This window comes from Meles meles, chromosome 13, assembly GCF_922984935.1.
Source record: "Meles meles chromosome 13, mMelMel3.1 paternal haplotype, whole genome shotgun sequence".
Classification (NCBI taxonomy): Eukaryota; Metazoa; Chordata; class Mammalia; order Carnivora; family Mustelidae; genus Meles; species Meles meles.
Genome location: NC_060078.1, coordinates 82,712,842 through 82,731,165, shown reverse-complemented (window position 1 = coordinate 82,731,165; position 18,324 = coordinate 82,712,842). Strand labels below are relative to the sequence as shown.

General features: G+C 48.7%; 1 protein-coding gene across 3 annotated transcripts in view; it reads right to left on the bottom strand.

The window, feature by feature from the left end:
• Nucleotides 1-18,324, bottom strand: part of DOCK1 (dedicator of cytokinesis 1) — a 489,703-nt gene that overhangs the window by 317,705 nt on the left and 153,674 nt on the right. For all 3 annotated transcript variants that reach the window (XR_006821218.1, XM_046026751.1, XM_046026752.1), the window contains exon 24: nucleotides 3,781-3,851. Coding sequence is in view for 2 of the 3 variants with exons in the window: in XM_046026751.1 (XP_045882707.1) it covers nucleotides 3,781-3,851 (71 nt within the window). In the remaining variant the exon portion in view is untranslated. The remainder of the gene's footprint in view (nucleotides 1-3,780; nucleotides 3,852-18,324) is intronic.

Here is an 18,324-nt window from a genome sequence, read left to right as displayed (position 1 = left end):
CCCATTATCCAAAATGGGCCAAAATCTCATCCAACAAAATGATACTTTAAATGTTATTTTTCACTTCATACCCACTCAAATGGCTATAATCCAAAAAAAAGACCACAACAAGTGTTGCTAGCTAGGATACAAAGAAACTGAAACCCTCCTACCATGCTGGTGGGAATGTAAACTGGTACAGCCACTCTGGGAAACTGCTGGTTATTTCCTGAAAATGTTAAACCCAGTTACCATATGATCCAGCATTTCCACTTCCAGGTATATATACCCAAGAGAAACAAAAATACATCTCCACCACACAGTCTGGTACAGGAATCCCAGGAACATACTCTTCATATTCTGTGGGGGGAAGACCCAGGTATCTGTCGCCTGAGCAGTCGATAAACAAGATATACCATTTTTATAAAATTAATCCGTATCAAGGAATGAAGTTCTGAAGCATGCTAATAACACGGGTGAACCTTGAAAACATTATGCCAAGGAAGAGAAGTCAGACACGAAAGGCTACATATTGTATAATTTCATTCATATAACATGCCTGGAAAAGGCAGAGCTGTAGGTACAAAAAGAGCCGGGGAGGGGACAGAAAATGACTATTCAGAGCACCAGCATCTGACAGGGATCAAACTGCCCACAATTAGACCATGATGATGGGTACATGGCTCATTTAATGACACACTCTACAACTGGGGAACTTTATACATATGTGAATTATTCTCACTTGAATGTTTTTTTCAACTTTACTTTTACAAACAGTCAATAAAACTATAAAGGAGTCTCAGAAAAAGGGTTCTTGTTGGCAACGAAGAAACGCCTTTCACTGATCCTATCAGCAAGGCTCTGTAAAAGAGTAATTCCAAGTACCCACAAAGTTTGGGAAGACAGACACCAACATGCTTTGGCAAATGTTGCTTTGACGTTTAGAGCATATTTATGCTCTAACTGGATCATATTTATGACAAATCATTTGGGGCACCTGGGTGGCTCAGTCAGTTAAGGGTCTGCCTTTGGCTTAGGTCATGATCTTAGGGTCCTGGGATCGAGCCCCACCTCTGGCTCCCTGCTCAGCGGGGAGTCTGCATTTCCCTCTCCCTCTGCTCCTGCTCTCTCTCTCTCTAATCAATAAATAAAAATAAAATATTTTTTTAAATCTTTTAAGAAAATACAGGGGCACCTGGGTGGCTCAGTGGGTTAAAGCCTCTGCCTTCGGCTCAGGTCATGATCTCAGGGTCCTGGGATTAAGCCCTGCATCGGGCTCTCTGCTCAAGCGGGGAGCCTGCTTCCTCCTCTCTCTCTCTCTGCCTGCCTCTCTGCCTACTTGTGATCTCTGTCTGTCAAATAAAAAAAATTTAAAAAAATCTTTAAAATCTTTTAAGAAAATACAAAAGAAAAAAAAAAGAGAGAACATAAGACCTTGTAATCCCACATCACTGTTCAAGCTAATGATATAAACAAGGGCAAGATACTACAATTAAGCGACAAAAGAATTTATCCTAGCACACTGCATAAGAAAAACAGAACAAAGCCTACCACCCCTATCGCACGGAGGCCGGGAAGCAGGACCACTGAGCAGCTCAGTTCTCAGGGACAAGTTACTTAGCATAAAAGTGGGCTAAATGCCAGAACCCATGTCACACCGCTGTTGCAAAGATTAACTGAACAATACGTGGAAAGTGCTTCGTGTGGAGCCTCTTCTGTACGGAGAAAGCACAGGACCGATGTGAGTGCCTAGTAAATAAATGATGGGGCCAGCGTCCGATCGAACACCGTGGAAGTTACTAAAGACGACTCCACGATGTAGGAAAATAAGAGGTCTTATGTGCAGAAGCTGATTATAAAATAAAGAATATGACTGTGTTGAATTTTTTAGGGGAAATACATCGGCACACAAGCATGGGTATACATGTGTGCAAACCAGATCCTTCTAGTTGTTTTTAGTCAGTGGAATTAAGTTTGATTTATTCTCCTCTGTGATCTCGTTTTATCAAAACATCAATCAATTTTCTAAAAAGAAAAATTACGTACATGATTTACAAGGACATTTAAAAAAAAAATCAGTAGGTAAGGTGGCTCAGTGGGTTAAGCAATCGACTCTTGGATTCGGCTCAGGTCATGATCTCCAGGGTCGTGAGAGTGAGGTGTCAGGCTCTGTGCTCAGTGGGGAGTCTGGGAGATTTCCCTCTGTCCCTCCCCGCACTAGCCACATGCACACACTCAGTCTCTAACAAATACAGTAATCTTAAAAAAAAAAAAAAAGTTAGTGAAGACGAGGTGTTGAAACAGCATACAGGCATGCCTAAAGGGACAAGGGGCCAAGAGCCGACTGCACTGGCCCTGGAGAAAGGGGTCTTCCTTGGCTCTCCAAGCACAGGCACCAGAACCCACCGGGAACACTGACGCTGCCCCACTAACCGGTTAGTCTGAACCCTGGGCCCCGTAAGGACAGGCCCAGAGTATGGGCCATCCAACCACAGCTTCCCCAACTTGCTCTGTTCTCCAAACCTGAAGCTCTCAAACAAGAACCTTCACCAGAAGCTCCTGGATGGTTCATTAAAGCCAACCGGCTGGGCCCCATCCCCCATCCCTAACTCAGAAGATCTGAGAAGGGGCCTGAGATTCAGCATTTTCTAACAAGACCCCAGGGGCTGCTGATGGCTTCTGTGGCAGCCACACTGCAGGGGCAGGCCACTCCAAAGACCCAGGGCAGACTTGCTCCCGATGGGCCCATTCACATCTCCTTTTCTCACTTAGGGTGTGCTAAGCCAGCCCCCGCATTGTTAGTGCCCGTGAACAGAAAATAACTTGTCCATGCAGGACACTACATCCTCAGACACGTCAGAAACCTGGTGATTCATGGAGAACAGCACCACCGCCCCTTCTCCTCAAAAGCTCCTCCTTCCCCTCCCGGGCATGAGCAACCTACAGTGGACATAAAGAACAGGAGGGATGAGCATTTCTTATTCAGCTTAACCACTCAGGGGACACGTGGATCTTTACTACTATTAGATGGGCTTTCTGGCTGCTAAACATGGTGCCATCCCCTGAGGTAGTTTATGTGTCAAATGTTAAATCAAAGCCAAAATCAAAAGCAGACAAGGGCTGTGCTTCACATGTCTGGGGTTAAACAGGCTGCACATCCCCATGGCACTCAACCACCCTGTGAAACACAAGGCCCTACAGATTACACAAGTAGGACTGGACTCGCCAGCCAGGTGGGAAAAATAGGTGCAAAAGGAAGCATTTGGCCCCCAGCTTCTGTCCTTGGTCTGAAAGCCCAACAACCAGCTTCCCTGGCGTTTGTTGTGGTTTGGTTAATATTATCTTAGGTGACAACTCCTGACTGTTCTGCCTTAGGCTTGCAGTCCCTCAGCTGGGAGCACAGAAGAACAGCCATGCACGCTGGGGGGCGAGGGAGGGAGTGAATAGTCAGTCTCCAGTGTCCCATATTTTAGGTGTTGAAAACAAAACAAAAACCCAACCACCACATAGCGAAATTCAATCCTGAAAGAATACAAAATGCCAAATTTGTAAGATCTACCCATTGGGCTACAAGCAACCCTCTAAAGAAAATACTGTGTTGATAGATGATGTCTTTTCCAGATAAAGTCATAATTAGGAAAATGTCAGATACACCACAACCAGCATGAGTTTGTTCTAGAACGATCCAGGGCACTGATGTTTGCCAACATGAGACAGAGCCCGAGCCTCTCGTAACCTCCCTGCACGGGAAGGAGGCAGACCACGGGATGTGGGAAGCCCGCCCCCCTGGTGTTTCCTTACCTGAGCTCTTTGGGATCGAACACCAATTTCACATCGTTGACAATAGTCGGCAAGTACTTCAACGCCGCCCCCTGCAAACCAAGAGCAAAGAATGCTGACTGAGTCTCGTGCAGTCTGGCAAGTGTTAATACAAATCTGTAATTCCTAGGAAGCACCGCAGACATAGCTGGAAGAGAAAGATCACTTTTTAGATGAGACGATGGAGTCAGCAAACACAACAAAAACAGAGCAAAGAAAGAACCTCTGGGCCACAAACAATGGTGATTTCTTACTTGGTCACCTTGACACATAATGACTTCACAGAGGCCAACAGTTAGTGCCCGTCGACTGAACGCCTACACTGTGCTAAGCTTCTGTGTGATTTTCTCCTCAACCCTAATGAAGCGATGGCAGAGAAGATCTGTGTCCCTCGAAAGAATTCCCTTCTGGCCAAGTCACTGCAGCTCCCCCATCTTCAACATCTAAAATGATTATCTTTGTTCCACTCCCACACTGGTTTCTGTACACCCATGCATCCCTTCATTGGGAGTCTGTTTCTTCTTTAGTAACTTTCTCTCTTCTCTTCCTATTTTGTATCTTCCAGAAAACCCACGACATCAACAACAGGAGTGACGACGATCATGACAGCAACTGCCCCATGCCGTGTGCTGCGCCAGGACTCTGTGCGCTCTCTCTCTCATCCCACCAGACCCTGGCGGGGAGCCGGCTGCTGGACAGCAGGGAGATGACCGATGGAGACGGTAAGTACTCTACTCCTGGTCACACCACGAGCACTGAACAGGGACAGCATCAAAACTCAGTTCAGTGGGCAGCCTGAGTCCCACCCTTCAGCTACGCCCTAATGGGAGAAGTTCGTGGATTTTCCGTGTTCTGACAATGCTGGGCCCCCCTCTATCTGTGACTCTACACAACTCCTTGAACCAGGCTGGGCTCTACCTCCCAGAATGACGTGGGGGAAATAACGCTCATGCCAAGAACATCCAGAGGTTGCATTAAAGTTCAAAATCAAGCTGAAAAGATAACACTTTGAATGCTGGAAAATACTATACTTAGTGCATAAATAATTGTTATCATTATTTTCTGAATGCAAAAAGGTAGTGTTTAAAAAAAAAGAAAAATCAAAATGGAGTCATTTGTGCTTAACTATATGTCAGCAAACCCAGGCTTTAGACCTAAAGAAACTGCAGTTGCTGCCTCTCTCAGGAACAGAAGATCAAACTACTCAATCTGGAGCGGTGCCTGGGTGGCCCAGTCGGTTAGGCATCTGCCTTCATCTTAGGTCTTAATCCTAGGGTCCTGGGATCCAGCTCTGTGTCCGGCTCAAAAGGGAGCCTACTACAGACCTCCACCAGAGTTTCCTCTGGCTTCGCCCTGCCCAGGCATAGGGCGCCTGGGTGGCTCAGTGGGTTAGGCCTCTGCCCTCAGCTCAGGTCATGATCCCGGGGTCCTGGGATCGAGTCCCGCATCGGGCTCTCTGCTCAGCGGGGGGGCTGCTTCCCCTCTCTCTCTGCTCTGCCTCTCTGTCTGCTTGTGATCTCTCTCTCTGCCAAATAAATAAATAAAATCTTAAAAAAAAAAAAAGGGAGCCTGCTTCTCCCTCTCCCTCTGCCCCCTCCTCCCCCTCCCCCCCCCGTGCTTGTGTGCACTCTCTCTCTGTCAAATAAACAAATAATATTTAAAACAACAAAAAAACAAAAAAACTAGTCAATCTGGAACTCCCTGGTCAGCACTACTGAGGTAATTCACCTGACAACCCCTTCCATCCCTCCAAGAAAGAAGAGGTAGCCTGCTCTTTCCCTGTCCCTGCCCCCTTCTGCCTATAAAAGTCTCACTTTACCCAGCTCTTCAGAGCTCCTTTCTGCTTGCTGGACAGGATGCTGTCCTATTCACTTTGAATCATTTATAATCACTGAATCTTTCGAATTGAATCATTTTGAATCATTGAATAAGGCCAATTGGATCTTCAAATTTACTCAGTTGAATTTTGGTGCTTGACAGGAAAAGCCCACTTTAATATACAGAACATATGTGATTGGTCAACTGATTTGCAACAAAGGAATGAAATGGGTTCCATACCTCACATCCTATACAAAAATTAAGTGGGTCATAAATCTTAAACATAAAACTTAAAACTGCACAACTTCCAGAAGACATTTGTAATGGACTAAGCAACGATTTCTTAGGACACCAAAAGCACAATTTGTAAAAGAAAAAAAGAATCCATAAATTGTAGTTCATCAAAATAAAAACTGCTCTTTAAAACACACTGGTAATGTAATAAAAAATGAGTCTCCCACCCAGAAAGAGTAATTGCAAATCACTTATCTGATCAAGATTTGTATCCAGCATATCCCATGAACACTTAAAACACAATAATGAGAAAACAGTCTTCCTCCTGCAATAGGCCAAAGATTTGAAAAGACACTTTGCCAAAGAAGATACATGGATGGCAAATAAGCATTTGAAGAGTTGCTCAGCAGCTTTAGTCACCAGGGAAATGCAAATTAAAACCACAGTGAAGTATCACTAACACCTATTAGAATTGCAAAAAAAAAAAAAAAAAAAAAAAAGACTTGACCATATCAAGTGTGGCTGCTAGGCTGAATGCAAAACAAGGAAACAAGGTCAGCAACCACAGAAAAGCACAAGACAGCTTCTCAGGAAGTCAGACGTGCACTCCCCACACAGCCCAGTGACTGCACCCCAGAGTCCTGACCAGCTGAAACGCAAAGCTAATGCTCACAGAAAACCCTGCATGCAAGTCTTTCCGTAGCTTTATCTGTAATCAGCCGACACTAGAAACTGCTTGGAAGTCCCTCAAGAGGTGATTCCATACAATGTAACATACTCAGAATTAGAGGTGATTCCATACTATGTAGCATACTCAGAATTTAAAAACAAAAAACAAAAAACCAGGCTCCTGTTACACCCCCATGGATGAATCTCAGATGCCCTGTGAGAGCTAAAACAGGACAAACTCAAAAGGCTCCAGACCATGTGGGTCCATCTTTCAAACACTCTGGAAAAGGCATAGCAGTAGGGCTGCGCTGGGGAGGGCTTGTGTGCGCTGGGGTAAGGAAGAATGCCGGGGCCATAACTCAACTGTATGACTCTGTGCAAACCCGACGTTCATGGTCAAAATGAATAAAGCTCTACCACCTGGGGAGCCAGGCATGGAAAAGGCCCAAGAGAATGTTCTTGAATCTCAACACTGATGCCTAAAGGAAGAGCTAAGTGGTCGATTCCAGTCACTTCAAACGAGTTCAAGTTTCCTAATTTGTAGCTTGGGAATATTCTATCTACACCTGAGACTCTTCTGGATCCTCTACTCCATGGACACAACACATCCTCAGGAAAGCATGAAAAAGTTCTGCTATCCCCTTTCACAGATGACAAAGTAGAGGCACACAGGGAAGTTGTGTGTCCAGATTCATAGTGCTGGGATCTGGAGCAAGGCTGAGCACATCCATGGGGAGCATGAAGCCAGCACAGGACTCATCACCACCTCCTCTGTGCTGCATGGTCTCGAGGAGACGGGGCAGGAAAGCAGGGTTCTGCACTGCACAATCACCAAGGCTTCTTTTCTACGTCTTGACCCTGTCCTTCAATGCCAGCCAGATCAAGGGATCCCAACTCCATCCTTTAAGATTCAACTTTGGAACACATTGAGTTATCGCAGGTTACCCCCATTTCACAAGGGTGAAGCAGACAGGGACAAACAAGACAGGCATTATGGGCTGCCCTGGGGCGGCCAGGTGCCACATTAACCGGGCACACTGAGCTCCAGGGCAGGGTCGGGGCTCCCTAGGGCTTCTGCCCAACCAGAGGTCACAGCAATGTCCACTAAAAGGGGCCTGTGCCCATTGCAACTCCAAAATGCTATCTAACACAGAAGTCTGCCTAACAGACCGAGACCCTAGGGCCGGTACATCTTACAGTTCTGGGGTTTCAGAGAGAACAGAGATAACCACGCACCTGCCATCGAGCCCAGGTTAAATAACCAAGGAAGAAAAGAGGGCACGAAGAGAACAGGACCAGCAGGCTCGAACCTCTTGGACCTGGTGTCCATCCCTGTTCACGGTCCACCTTCTTCATGATTCTCCTCAAGCCTGGGACCCCACCATTCCCAGCCCATCTTACCTCCTTCTTCCCAGAAAAACAAAAGCCACCAGGAGAGAGCAGAGACTCCAGGAGTGCCCACACCTCCGTGCACCGCCCAGGCTGAGAGGTAGCACCCACCTCAAAGAGGGACCGAATCCTACCCCTGGGCGCAGCGCAGACCCTCCGCCCTCTGTCACCCACACACACCGCCCTCCCACCCCCCCCGCCCCGGCCCAGTTCCTCCAGGTGACTCAGTCCCCACACCAGCTGGTTCTTTCCCTCTGCAGGTGAGCCCGGTCTCTTGAAGAATGCCTGGGGGGCCCCAGGGACCTCCTCCCACCTGCAACGGCAGCGCCTGGGCTGTGGGCTGGCAGGGTGCCCACTGTCCAGCATGCTCCCCGCTCTGCCCTCTGTAGCCTCTCTTCGGCCCCACCGTCTCCACTCCTGCCAAGGCCACCAGCCTCTTCCTAGGCGACCCCCCCCTCACCTGCAAGGCCTGCCTCCCCACTCACTCCTCCCCAGCTTTCCATGCTGGGTCCTGTCACCACTGCCCCGTAAAGGTGGGTGTCCCTGGGGTCCCATGCCAGGCTTCTCTCCTTCCTCCACACACTCCTCAGGGACCCCACCTTCCTTCTGCACGTCACACCCACACACAATGGTCGCTGCGCCTCCGCGTACAACTGTCCCATCTGCCACAGGACGGCCACCCCCTTACCTTCCCGGGACACCTCCACTCAGGGCGCCACATGGCTGAGTCCCCAGGTCACAGTCTCCACGGATGCCCCCTCTGCTTCACGGCCACTCCGGACCAATCACAAAGCACAGTGGAGCCTCCCCACTACCTGCCCAGGGTTCTAGCCCCCTCTCCACTCCTACAGTCTCTACAACCTAGAGACTGGTCCTCTGTCTCTGTCCGGCACTCCCGCCGCAGCCTACCGACTGACCCCCCGCCCCCGCCTCCATGTGGAGCCCGTCAAGCTCACGCCTCAAGCTGCAGCCAGAGTAGCTTTCCTGAGACCAGACACACAGCTCATCTAGATACTTGGAGGGCACCACCCAACTCTTCCGACACCAGCCCAACTACTGAGCACCCTCGGAGGCTTGGGCCCCTCCTCCCCGGTGTCTCTGCTCAGCAACCTCCACCTGCCCCTGCAGGACCCTCTCCAACCCAAGGAGGAGCCTCTTCCCGCCAGCAGACCAGTATACAAGTGCTCCCTCTTCCTGGACCCCTGCTTCCCTGCCCATCACCCCCTCTGTTGCCCCAAAACACTCAAAGTTAACCCCTGATTACTCCTCAGTCCTTTTCTTCAAGACACACGGGTTCCCGGCTGGGCATCTAAAGTGACTCCTGCTCTGGGCTGGAAGAGAGGGTTGGTGTGTCTGTGTCCCCCAGCCCAGAGCCCCTGAGGTATGGCAGGGCTATTCCTCCTCTCTGGGCTCCCTCAAGCTGTGCCGAGGCTCTTAGACACAGCAGAAACCCCATGACAGCCAGACTCACAGAGCTCTATATAAAATCACCTCTTCATTCCCAAGAAACACTGCACCTGTTTGCTGCGGGCCCCCAGAACTCCCCCTCCTCAGCCAAGAGAAACAACCCTATCCGCTCCAGTCTGATGAGCTGGACAGAAGAGGCAGGGACGCCGATGTCCACGCCACCATGGGCTCAGACTCTGCCAACCGAAAAACTAGCTCTGCCCGTTCCTAATATTGGTTATTTGTCAAGAACTTCAAGTGTCTTGGTTTCCGCTCATGCTGGCAGCAAAAGGCTTCATTTTCTCTCTGGAGTCAGGGGCTGCTTCACTCAACTCAGGTCTCCTGCAAGGAGCAGCAGCTGCAGGAGCTTCCCCAGATGTGCAGCACAGGCCAGACAGAGCAGGGGCTTCCGCAGGGACGGGAGACGGAGCTGGCTGCAATCTCATGGGCAGAAAGACCCCTGGAGGACAGAAAGTCCCGGATGCAGGCAAGAGAACCCACGCCGGTGTGACGCAGGGGGGAAGTGCCGTACCTGGGACACGGACCCACGTCCCAGAGCCATGCTGTGGGCACACGAAGCTCTGGCCCGTCCTGGCAGTGGTTCTCATTGGTAAAACGTGCTGGTTACCCACACCAGCGTCCTGAGACCGCCAGCAGGATGGAAGGACTCTGCGTGGGTGCCACTCGGCATGTCCTCCCGAACATGGGTGTTCGACCCACAGCAGCCACCGCTGCCACCCGTCGTGCGGCAGGAGAGCCCATCAGGATGTGTGCAAACGCTGGCACAGAAACCCTCTTGAACAGGCACAACTCTCAAACGGGACTACGCCACCATGTTTGGTGGAAATTTTATAACGTCCTATACAAAGAGGTAAATAGGAAGGAGAAGAGTGATCTGCTGTATCACTGAATTCAGGGTAACAAGAATGGGAGGCGTTTGAGGTTTTCTTTTTTTTTTTTTTTTCTTTTCTAGTCTTATTTTTATTATCTTTTTAAAATTTGTTCATTATTTAAACAAAGTCTTGCTCAGAGTATGTGGGGCCAGCCCGCCAGCAGCCCCTGCCCACAGCACCTTGGCTAGGCTCCATATAGCAGGGTGACAATAACTAACCAGTCGCCTGGGATATGGCCTGGAGGCCAGGAGTGGGACAGGCGCAAGGCCTGCAGGACACATCAGGAGTCGGAGCTGAGGGGAGCCTCGGTGGCTCCTCAGTTCTGACTAAGGAGAGCTGAGCATCTGACTCTTGGTTTTGGCTCAGGTTATGATCTCAGGGTCGTGAGATCTCAGGTTATGATCTCAGGGTCGTGAGATCGAGCCCCGCGTCAGGCTCTATGCTCAGTGCTGTGTCCGCCTGAGCTTCTCTCTTCCTCTCCCTCTGCCCCACTGCCCACTCGCACGTGCGCTCTCTCTAAATAAACGGCCACATAACCTGTGAGAGCACCTCCTTTCTGACACGGCCTAGCCAGAAAGAGAACAGCACAACATAGGGATTTAGATGACTTCACCGTGTTTAGCTTTGTTTATTCATCTCCTCTTTTCTAAAACCTAACTGTCCTTATCAAATCAATGTTTGCTTTCTCAGAAAGTTGTTTCTTCAGGTTTGACTTTAAAACTAAGCAAATTAACGAAATCGCTCTTTAAATCCTAGCTTGCTTTTTCTCTTTGAACTTGGCAAAGCTTTCATCTGCCCACCTGAGGACAGACCAGTCCATTTCTATGCACTTGGTCTCCAGTCAATGGACACATTGTGCACTGACATGCTGGGGTCACACGCCTGAGTCCCCTGCACACCCCAGCACATGAAGCTTTAGGGAAAACTGAAATCAACCCCAAATACAACAGGGCTCCCGACCACTGAGCACTGACTGAAAGCCAGTGAGTGGTGGAAAGACACCAGAAACAAAATTAGAAAGAACCACCGCCGATGGTAAAGGTGTTTCTATTTCTACTAAAAGACAGGTGAGTTGCCGAGGGCCCCTCCTAAAAGTGAGTTCACTGCCTAATATCCCAGCAATCAAGAACCCAGGATATCCAGCCATAGCAGCTCCGGGTGGGGTAAAGTCAGACCTGAATCAAACAGACCTTCAGAAGTATCTTAAAACCACAGTTTTAGAAGGAAAAAAAATAATAATAATAAACACATAGAAAGGATTATGAAGTGGCAGGAAATGCTAAAAGTTTTCTAACCACTGAAATAGTTCAGGTTGAGGAAGTTAAATAAATTGTATACTTTCCTCTGAGCAAATTTAATCATCATGCAGCTCGTGAGAATGCCAACTTAATCCAAGCCGTAAAACAACACAGAAAGTGCACCTTCTACCCAGTATCGGTTTAATGTTGTAAGTGTCTCTCTGGCTAAAACTGTTACTACTGATGATGATTAATAGACGCTATTTTAGGGTAAAGTTCAGGCTACATTATTCAGTATAATTATTTTAATTAAATCCATTAGCATATCTTTATATAAGATTACAAGAGCTATCGGTGATACAAAATAAGTTTTCTTTGAATAATGTATGAAGCAATTATTAATTTACATATTTCTCAAGAAAACGCATATTAAAATGATTCCATTTGGAGGTTTTGAGCTCAAATATATATGGCCCACGAATTCTCCCTCCAGACTTCAGAGCTGCATCTTCGGATGATTTGGGGCATGGCCAAACAGCCTCTGAAGAACCAGGGCATTCTGATACAGGAAAGCGGGGCCAGACCAGATCGGCCAATGGGAGCCCCTACACCTGAGCTTGTGCCTTTCGGGGGAAATGGAAGAAATAGGGTAGATGGCTGGACAGAAACACAGAGCACTCTGGAGACAGTCAACTCTCCTGTAGGAATTGCTGGAATCCAGAACAACAAAAAAGATGATCGTGATTGCTTCCATTCCTTATACCCTATTATTAAAAAAGAATACCTACATCTAACGTATCCTAAATCTAAAAATAACTCTTCTGTTTTATAATCAAGCTTCCTTTAAGCAGACACTGGTCTTTAAAATAGCACTCCCCACCACTACTGCTAACGCTGGTTCATTCAACCGCACCTGATAACTTAGCGGTCAAAAGAAATCATTCCTAGGAGTAGTTTCATGTTTAATTATCACGAAGTCCAACCCAAAAAAAAAAAAAGAAAAAGAAAGAAACACACATTTACTAAAATTCTTCAATAAATCCAAGATAAGCTCTTACACTTAAAAATCCATTTATTGCCAACAATATATGGGAAGGTCCATGTTATGGCCAACAATTCTATCAGTAAATGCACTAATGATTAACGCAAATCAAAACCACAATGAGCTATCACCTTATATCCGTTAAGACAGCTGGCAGGAAAGAAGGGAGGAAGGGGCGTTGGCAAAGACACGAAGAAAGTGGAACCCTTGTCCACTGTTGATGGGAATCGAAACAGGTACAGCCACCATGGAAAACAGGATGGAGGATCCTCACAAATTAAAAGTAGAATTATCATATGATCCCGCAACCCCATGTCTGGGAATATAACCAAAAGCAACAGAAGCAGGATCGTGAAGAGAGAGATGCACACCCATGTTCACAGTTGCACTGCTCACAGCAGCCAACTGGAAACACCACCCAATGTCCATCGATGGGTGGACAGAGAAAGAAAAGGCGGTATATACACACAGTGGAGTAAGTCAGCCTTAAGAAAGAAAGACATTCTGACATATCCTGCAGCACAGATGACCCTTGAGGACATCACGCTCAGTGAAATAAGCCAGTCAGAAAAAGATACATTCTGCATGATTCCACTTATCCAAGATATCTAAGGTTGTCACGTTCACAGAGACAGAAAGCAGAAGAGTGGCTGCCAGGGGCTGGGGGCTTTGGGGAATGGGATGTTGTCGTCTAATGAGGACAGAGTTTAAGTTGTGCAAGAGAAAAAGTTCCAGAACGTTCCACAGCAGTATGAACACAGTTAACACTACTGAACTGTAAAAACTGTTTAAGGAACGTTCTATTATGCGGCTTTTACCCCAGTTAAAGACACACAGGTAACAGAAACAGCAATCCGTCATGCCCTCCTTGGAGAGTACCAACATCAGGTAGAGGGTCTCACCTGGGCGGGAGGGCTTTACTGTAGCAGAGCTGCACCACTGTCTCCCACACATTAAACGTCGGAAATGACCTCCGTGCACACAACACACACCGTCACTGCCACAAGCAAAAAAGGCCTGGATGTTCCCAAACGGGCCCTGGACAAGCACCTTCCCAGCCGTGCAGCTGTGTCACAAACAGGACCCAGTAGTCCGCAGACAGCCCCTGCGTCAACCTGGCCTGACCTGGGCCACAGGGTCTACTCTGGCCACAAGAAGCCACACTAACGCACAATGACGAGTATCTCTGGGCCCCGTTATGGAAACGCGGTTGGGGGGAGCCCCTGCTCTGCTACGGGCTACCTCCTCCCTCAGCGGTAAGGCACACTGTTCCAACGAGCGCCTGGGGCCCGCACCTCTTTCATCCCTCGTTCCCCACTGCTGGGCACACAGGACACCAGCGGGCATTTGGTCAAGAAAGGAATGACTTATAAAACAATAAAGGGGCAGGTTAGAGCCGCAGTGACTCAAGGAGTGAGGACAGAGCATGGGTGCCGCAGGTGCGGGGCTAAGCAGCCCAACCCCGCAACAGAAAGTGCAAGGCGAGAGAAGGAGAAAGGGACAGATTAAGGATCCACGACACACGCGAGGATAAACCCTCTTCTTTGGAGCCACGGTGCTCTCCTTAACGTCTGAAAATCCATTTGCCAGGAATTAAGTCATGCTAAAAAGGGGTATTAACCGAATCTAGGCAAGAACAAATCTGAACTAAATGCCTGAACTTTTATTTTGTCACATTTGACCAGCACAGACGTGTAGCCAAGGAGGCTCGGGGAGACAGGGAGAAGGGGAGCGATCCTCTGAACGCGCCTGCACAGCAACAAATTGGCGAAAATCGGCTACCGGTCTGGACAGCTTCCAAGAGCAAAGCGTAACTTACCAATAATGGCGATTTTCTAAAAGTCACCTGAAATTCAGAAGTCAACATATGGGAAAATGGTCCAGTTCAGAAGCATCTTAAGGGCCTGAACTGCAGTGGAGTGCTTTTGAAAACAGCAACTAGAGCACGCAACACCTCACGCTTGCATCTTCCTCATGGTCTGAACCACCTCACAGAACAGAGCCTGTGAGCCCTGGGTGGGAGAAGGGCCCCTGCAGGGCAGGGATCGCAAAGATGCAGGAGAAGGGCGGGGGCAGCACGGGCAGGCCAACCCCAGCCACTTCCCCTGCCCCCTCGCTCAGCCCACACCAACCCCGAGCCAAAGCCCTGGAGATGAAGATCAAGGGGGGCGACACCCAACAGGCAGAGGCAGCCGGCCAGGGTGAAGAGGGGTCCCTTGAGAGAGAAGCAGTGAAAGCAAAGGGCTGAGTCTCCAGGGAGGCCAAGGACCAGCCGTCCCACTCTGACTCCAACCCCAAGCCACGTGCACAGAAGCTGCCCAGCATCCCATACACAAACCCACCCATGGTGGCCAGAACTGTGTTTTCCTCCAAAATGTATTCACGTCCTAACCCCAGGTACCCATGAATACAAACTTAACTGGAAAGAAGGTCTTTGCAGATGAAGTTCAGAAGAGATCACACCAGACGGGGGCAGGCCTTGAGTCCCGTGCCGGTGGCTTTGTAATAAAGCAGGGGGTGGGAAGACAGGGCACAGAGGCACACACCTGTGAGGCAGAGGCAGGGTGCAAGCCGGGAACAAACACCGATTTTGCTGTATTAGGAATGTTGTATTTGACCTAAAATACTCCTGGAAAAGCCGCATATCTATAATGGTTTCTAAAAATCTCAAGATGGATTTGCCATCCCAGGACTCTGACCCTAAGTGTTCTTCTCTTTCTGCTCCACAGCCCTCCCTCCTGCTCAGGGAACACCACAGCATGAGCTCGGGTCCCTCGAGCCTTGACTCAGGGAAGACCCTCCGTATCTGAAGATATAATGCCCAGCCCCTCACCTGCCCTACAGAGAAAGGGCACAGAAACTTGAAGGTGCAACTCAGGAGTCCGTGCAAAGAAAGCAACAAAAAGGTTTATTCCTCAACCAATTAAAGGGAACAGTTACCAGACCCCGTGGTTCCACTCCTAGGTCTGTCTCCAAACAACAGAAAGCAGGTGTTCAGAGAAAAACTTGTACACAAACATTCACGGCGGCACTAGTGAAATCCTCAGAAAAGGGACACAACTCGATGTCCACCAACTGAGGAATGGACACAGAAACTGTACATATGGAATAGGGTGCCCAAATAATGGAACAGAGTTCCCATAAAACAAAAGGAAATACTGAGACACGTTGCAACACGGATGAACCCTGAGAACACGCAGGGAAGTCAGACAACAAGGCCATGTACTCTAGCCGTCACGTATACGACAAGACAGGCAAACTCACGGAAACGGCAGGCAGGGGACTGCCACTAGAGGCCATGGGAGGGAGTCCTGGGCAGCCAAAATAATAGGAACAGGGCCTCCTTTCGGGATGACAAAAATATTTTCAAACCAGAGGGGTGACGGTTGCATAATACTGTGAATGTACCAAATGGCCACTTTAAAATGGCTGAGACAGTGAATTCTATGGATGTACATGCCACCACCAAGTTTAATTAATTTAAAAAATAATGACCTGCCCTCAACTATAAAAGGGACCCTTTCATTAAAATAATCAGGACTGCTCTTAGCAACTCGGAATCACTGTCATCCATGCTGTGACACGTATGACTGCCCCACATGACGGTTTCTAGCGGTGACGGACCAACACCTTGGAAACAGCATGGGGCCTCCAGCTAGTTCTAAAATGACGCATGAAATTAGTCATCATAATAATGATCCCAATGTCATTGGTTCACTGGGACAGCTACGCCTCGCCTCAAGCAAGCCACTCGGTGCCAATGTTTTAATTAAGCAAGATGTAATACCATCTACCACAGTAGAAATCCAAGGAAACCAGAAAAAAAGAGCTATCCCAGTGTCCCCAATACCCATCATTGTCCCAAGTGTCACCCCTAAACACCCTTTCATATGGTTCTCTAGCTCTAGCTCTCATTTGTGCCTCAGCAAACAGTTACTATACAGGTCAGAGGATTTAAAATATGAACATCCCAATTCGTAACTTTTGGAAAAACGTACTCAGAGAATGGGTAATTTTTAAAAATGTTGCCAAAATAAAAGCCTTCAGTTAAGGTAATTAAAAATACTTCTGTGGGTCAGATCTTCTTCTCCAAAGGAAAAGCTGGTCAGGAAAACTAATTGTCAGGGAACCCAGACACCAGCACCTGGCAACATCTATCACACCCACCCCCCAGCGTGCCCCCGACTCCACAAATCCTACGCCTGCAAAGGCAGAAGCTGGCCTAGGGTCGAGACCCTGGGGCAGCTGCTCCTGAGTAGGGTTTCCTATCCTTTTGTCCTAGATGCCAGGGTCTGAAACCTCCATTATCCTGTGGTCCCCCAAAGAAGGATGCAGGAAGGCATGGGGCAGGCTGACAGAGCAAAAGAATGGAAGGAACACGGGGAACAGGTTCAGGGGGAGAAACCCACAGAGACTGGCACAGATAACCTAAGACAACAAAGAAAATGGCAGCAGGGATGAGTCTCCAAGGAGGCCAAGGACCAGGGACTCCATCAAGGTCTGGCCACTTGGACAAGGCCCCCTTCACTGGGCGGCAGCCAAATCAGGTGGTGAGAAGAGATTAAGGCCTTTGGGAAGTACAGGCAGGCAGCTCACTGGGTTTTGTTGTTACCGAGGCAGGAGTCTGCTGGGGAAGCCCCAATGCCCACAGACCAGGCAGCTTCTAGAAGCCCGAGGTCAAGGCGGCAGTGGGTTGCTTCCTTCTGAGTCTTCTTCTCTCGGCTTATAGATGGCCTCCTTCTCACTGGGTCCACAGATGGTCTCTCCTCTGTCTTAATCTCTTCTTACCAAGACACCAGTCAGACTGGATCACTGTCCTCTCTAATGACCTCACATAACCTTAATTACCTCTCTAAAAGCCTTATCTCCAAATACAATCACATTCTGGGGGATTCGGGTGAGGGCAATCTATGAACCTGGGGGATGAACTTCAAACCCTAACATAGCTGTCCCCTCTTCTCCCTCCTTCATGCAAGCGCATTTATTCATAAAGACGTCTGTCTTCTACTTGATGGCATTCTTATTGTTACAAATTACTGCAAAGTAGATAACTGAAAAGGGGTCCTTTGAAAGGCAATAAAAAGTAGGGAAAGTTCAAAATCTGCTAACAAAACCTCTTTCCAAAGTTCCTTCTCCAAACATCCCCATGCTCAGCCACAGAGAACATGGGCTCCCGTCAGGACAGCACACGGACACCTTACTGACCTTCCCCCTGGCAGGGACTCGTCCCCATGATGCTGAGCATCGGCACTGGGGGACCTAGACCCACAGTTTTGAGACGTTAGACTCCACGTCCTGAGGGCAGAGACCTCGCTTGTGTTCAGGACTGTACCCGCCACACCATGCCCAGCACCTGACAGGCAGGGAAGGTTCACAAACATTTGTAGAACGAATCGTAAATGGCGATCACATTAGGTGTTTTGTGCGGGTCTCGGTGGCTGCTGCAGAAGGACAGAATGAAGCCCAGAGCTTGCCAAGAGCAAGTTACAATTCAGGAGACCTACAGGTGTCCACGTACAAGCAGCAACTCAAGGTACTTGGGTGTGGGGCCAAATGGAATGGCTGTTGTTCTGCAACCTTGTTCTGCGGTGACACACGGAGCAGGCCCGCCATGGGTAAGGAGATCCGTGAGCAGGGAAGATGGCCTCTGTGCGTACCCCCGCTCAGCGCACTGTGCTCCCCTCATCGGCTTCCCCTCCGCCCTCCACACCAGCTCACAGAGCTCAGGAGCAGAGACTCACTTCCTTGACGCCCACCCCCTCTTACAGCCAGGCCACCTCCGCATACGGGAAGACAC